The sequence below is a fragment of the Vigna angularis genome, chromosome 5 (assembly GCF_016808095.1).
Source record: "Vigna angularis cultivar LongXiaoDou No.4 chromosome 5, ASM1680809v1, whole genome shotgun sequence".
Classification (NCBI taxonomy): domain Eukaryota; kingdom Viridiplantae; phylum Streptophyta; class Magnoliopsida; order Fabales; family Fabaceae; genus Vigna; species Vigna angularis.
The window spans coordinates 34,798,229-34,802,695 of NC_068974.1; the positions used below are offsets into that span (position 1 = coordinate 34,798,229).

General features: G+C 33.8%; 1 protein-coding gene across 1 annotated transcript; it reads right to left on the minus strand.

Annotated features, from left to right (window-relative positions):
• Positions 1-702: 702 nt before the first annotated feature.
• LOC108339755 (LOB domain-containing protein 1) lies at positions 703-2,592 on the minus strand. The gene is made up of 2 exons (XM_017576955.2): positions 2,195-2,592; positions 703-1,355 (listed from the first exon to the last, which is right to left on the minus strand). The coding sequence occupies exons 1-2, from the start codon at positions 2,444-2,446 to the stop codon at positions 993-995; spliced, it is 615 nt and encodes a 204-aa protein (XP_017432444.1). The 5' UTR covers positions 2,447-2,592; the 3' UTR covers positions 703-992.
• Between the last annotated feature and the right edge of the window lie 1,875 nt (positions 2,593-4,467).

Consider the following 4,467-nt stretch of genomic DNA (forward strand, 5'->3'; position numbering starts at 1 on the left):
AAAAATTCGTACATATCAATGACCAAAATCAACCAATATAAACATGTTTTGCCCTTTTCTTATCATCAAATTATTGTTATCACCATCATTAATATGAAATTAAAGTAAAACTAATCACTCTTAATCATCTCACCAATAAACATTTTTATTTTATTTTATTTTATTTTAATTGCTAGGTAGCATATTGAGGCTTACCTAGCTACTTGGTAGGTGTTGGATCTTGCATCTCTATTGTGTAGTGTTCCCTATTGATTGACAAAAAACATTGGATTATGGAACCAAATAAGGAATCCAAAGCCAAAAGAGAGATTGGTCAATAACTACCACTTTGTCAAGAAAGTAAACAATCACCAAACATTGTGTTTCTCTTACCAATTGTATACACTAGACAGTGTATATAATTAGTAAGAGTTTAATTTCAGAACGTCAAAAATAATATATAATAAACTTATACATTTATCTTTAATTTTTTTTTATATAGTATGCATCTTATTCATCAGTGTTGAATCTTTTCTGATGAAAAAACCCAGTAAATAAAAACTAAAGAAGTTAAAATTCAAAATAGCAACGGAAATAAAGATTATTGTAAGAACAATTTTCTTTCTCTTAAATTTCAAAGATTACATGGAGCAAAACACCATCAACTATTTGTATGATGATGATGTTTAATTTAGGTGTTACAACAAGTTGGAGACTGTGATCAGCAAGTGAATGAATCTCTTAACATTGGATTTTTCATACGAAGCAAATTGGATTGACTAACATGATCATAGGACTGAAAACAGGAACTTCTTACCAGATATAGCAGCAATGACATTCTTTTCCTCATGCATGGAATTGAATTAGCCTAATAAATCCTAGCCCTGAATTGATTTTTATTAGTTCTAATTGATTCCTTGAAGTTCTCCTTAGGAGACAATCATTGGAACATTTTTTGTGAATGTCTAAACTATATGTTTTATATTTAATTAAAATTGATATGATTTTGTTTTTCAAGTCCAAAGGGGCTCCCATAGTGAGTTTGGGCTAGTGTTCTCCTCAAAGAAGTTGTTCACGCCGCTTTGATAGCCACCGGTGTGAGGAGGAGTTGAAATGAAATTGTCGACTGATTGTTGTGGTGATTCCTGTGGACTCTGTGCCATTTCCATGCAGATCAGAGCCACAAGATTGGCTTGCTGAAGTTGCATGGTTACAAGCTCAGCTTGTGATTTGGCCAATTGTGCTTGAAGTTCATTCACCTGCTTCTGGAGCTGGCAGATTGCTCCTGCACAGCCATAAACAGGGTCTCTTATTCTTGCACTAGCCTCGTAAACCATGCTGGTCACTGCATCAGCCCTCTGAGACTCTGGAAGTTCCTGAAAGGTATGTGCAACAACATGTTTAGATGACGAAATGAAAAACCTTGACAAAAGCATTTATTGGTTCCAAAATTAGGTATCTGTTGATTGCTTCTAGATCTCAGATTTCATTTTTAAAGACTTATCAAAGACCGAGACTTGGAATACAGAAGATTGTTAAATGAATATCACCACTTGGAGACCCCACCAGGTGTTTGTTAAAATTAGGTGGTTGATAACGCATTTGTTATCGTATTAGAACACTATGCTCCATTTCTTCTAATCGGGTAAAGGCCCTCATTGACCTTAGAAAAAACAATTAAAGTCAGAAGCTTGGCATAATTAGTCTTTAGTACCTTTTACTTTTCAAGTTTCACTGCTAAAGTAGGGAATACTTTTTACAAAAATCAAATCTGTTACTTCTTATAAAGTAATTTTTGTTTTGAATCCATAAAGAAAACTGTTTACTCATCATGTGTAGAAATATGTTATCTGTCATCTCTTTTCACAAATAAAAAGAAAGAGAAAAGACAGTTTTTTTTTTTTGTAGGAGAGATTATTTTTAGAGGCTAGAAGTGAATATTGTGTGTGTGTGTGTGCAGAGGATGCTTTGTCGGGTGATAAGTACAAAAATGGAGAGTTTCCTAAAATCTTGTTGGAACTCCATGATCTCAAAGATCAATGCTTAATTTTGTGAAAATTAATAATGCATATGAAGGAATTAATTAACATGTACCACGATATCTCACACACAGACTTCAGATAGCAGAAACATGTTGAAAAACGTTTTTGATTTGGTTTAGATTGAAGACAGGGAATCAAATAAGTATGGTTTTAAAGGGTGATGTGAGCAGAACCTGTAGGAACTTGATGATGTTGCTGGCACCAAACACACGGTGAGCAATGGTAAACTTTGCAGGTTCAGTGGGAGGGAAATAAGGTGCCAGAACACATTTCTCAGCACATCTTCTCCTCAAAATCTTGCATGCAGCACAAGGGCTCATGACAACAGTGGGAGGTGGAGGAGGTGGTGGTGAAGAAGAAGAGGAAGTGGGGGAGTGAGAAAGTGGAGCAGAGGAAGTAGGGGTGTATGTGTCACTGCTCTCCATCTCAGTTTCTAACCTTGTTTGTTTGTTTGTCTGTTCCTTTGTGTGTTTCTGTTCTCTGGTTGTGTCGTGTTTGAGGGACACAAAGAAAGAAAGAAAGAAGAAGAGGGTGTGCTTGTGGCTTGGTGGGGTTTGTTAATGGAAGCTGAATCCTAATCCTTTTTATAAAGAAAAGGAGAAGCTGGAAGCATGTCATGGCATGGAAAAGTGATGTCACAGTTGAATTTCGTTAACCTACGTGGCTGCTTGTGGTTTCCCACTTCTTGGTTAGGTGTTGTGGATTTGGCTCATTGTATGAATCAAAACTCTTCCTCTTTGAAAAATACCCTTTTCAAGACACATTCAGATTGTGATTTCCCCGCTTTTTACTTCAATCAACAATTTCCAAAACAATAAATAAAAATTATTCCCCACAATTAATTTCCTTCCATAACGAACCATCTTCTGCATTTTCCACACAAAATCTTTTGTGGTTTGCCTAACTTGTCTAGGAATGTGGAAAGTGCTTTCCCCTGTACATAGTTAGAAAAACATACAAACCTATGTATATGTTTGAATAATCATGTCCTCTTTACTCTCCACCTTTGTTGGACTTGAGTTTTATTACACCATGCCCTCAAAACCAAAATGAATCACACATTAACTGTCACCAACATGCTTAAATCTCTCATTCACAGTATACAATTCTCCTTCTCAAAATCATTTTACGTGTATAACAAGTAAGTTACATATATAAATTAGACCATTCTACGTTACTCCTTCGTTTGTTTGTTTTCGATTTTTCCCTCTTATCCTTGAACCTTGTCATAATGGACAACACAATGAAAAGCAGCCCCAGAAGACAAATAAAAAACAATCATATCCTTGAGCTAGTCACAGTTTTTGTTTTTCTTCCTTAAATTTGCTTAGTATGGTCGACTAAACATCTGGCTCATAATAACATAACCCTTTATGTATGTTATCTGACTATGAAACTCATTATATAATTTTACTGCATGAAATGTTCCTTGCAGTGAGTAACACGTTATCAGATGTTATTTTTGTGCAAAGTGACTTGTATGAGGAATTGAAGTGTGGAGTGGAGAATCCGATATTAGAGGAAAATTAGTGAAATGAGTAGTATATGTATATCATGAGAATAATCTAAAAATTTATTGTATTATTCTAAGTTTGAAATTGCTGAGAATTTAACGTAGATCTAAGTCTTATAATAAGTAAAAATGATCAAGTTGAATATAAAATAAAAATAACCGATAAAGTCATCATATTAAGTGTAAGTGTTCGAAAATCAATGCTTCTCATAACCACAGACACCTCAGTACCATGAGCAGTTGTGTTCATCCAAACAACAACGTATTAACAAGCGACAACCATAGCCAACAAAATAGCCAAATGTCCTAATTAGATTCCTAATCCTGAATAACTTACATAATGATAATGATGGTTATTGGATAATTGGGTTTTGATTAAGTCAATAAAAGATTAAAAGTCCATTAAATGTCCCAAGTAAAGTAAGTGGGTCTTTTTACACAAACACTTATCATAACATTGATTAAGACTGAAATTGATATTTTTTTTTTTACAAACACTTATTATAAGGCCGAAATTGATTTGAGCATCTAAGAACATAAAAAATCAAACGAAAAAAAAATCAAGAAATATAAGGGAATATTCAACTTTACATAAATATTTAAATTTTAGATTAAAAGTAATATTAATCTTTTATGTGTTTCAATGCAATAAATCATCTCTTCAAAGACTTACTAAAGATTACATAAAGTATTTTATATGAATTGATTTATGACTCTCTTATTACATACTTAATGACTCTTTTCTTGTGCGTAAAAACAGTTTGTTAGAGATGGTATCAGAGTATGTTGCTGCCACGATAGAGACAAGAGTAGCTTTCTAATTTCTACTCACTCAACTACTACAAAAGCTCTGCTTATTGATACAGAAACTCTCTGTAATAAGTTTTTGGTGGAAATTATGTGCACACGTTTCTTTGGGTGTATGTGCTTGTT

Coding starts and splice junctions, on each gene's coding strand:
- LOC108339755 (XM_017576955.2), bottom strand. CDS start 2,446: ATGGAGAGCAGTGACACATACACCCCTACTTCCTCTGCTCCACTTTCT. Junction 1,356..2,194: donor ACATCATCAAGTTCCTACAG/GTTCTGCTCACA, acceptor CATACCTTTCAG/GAACTTCCAGAGTCTCAGAG.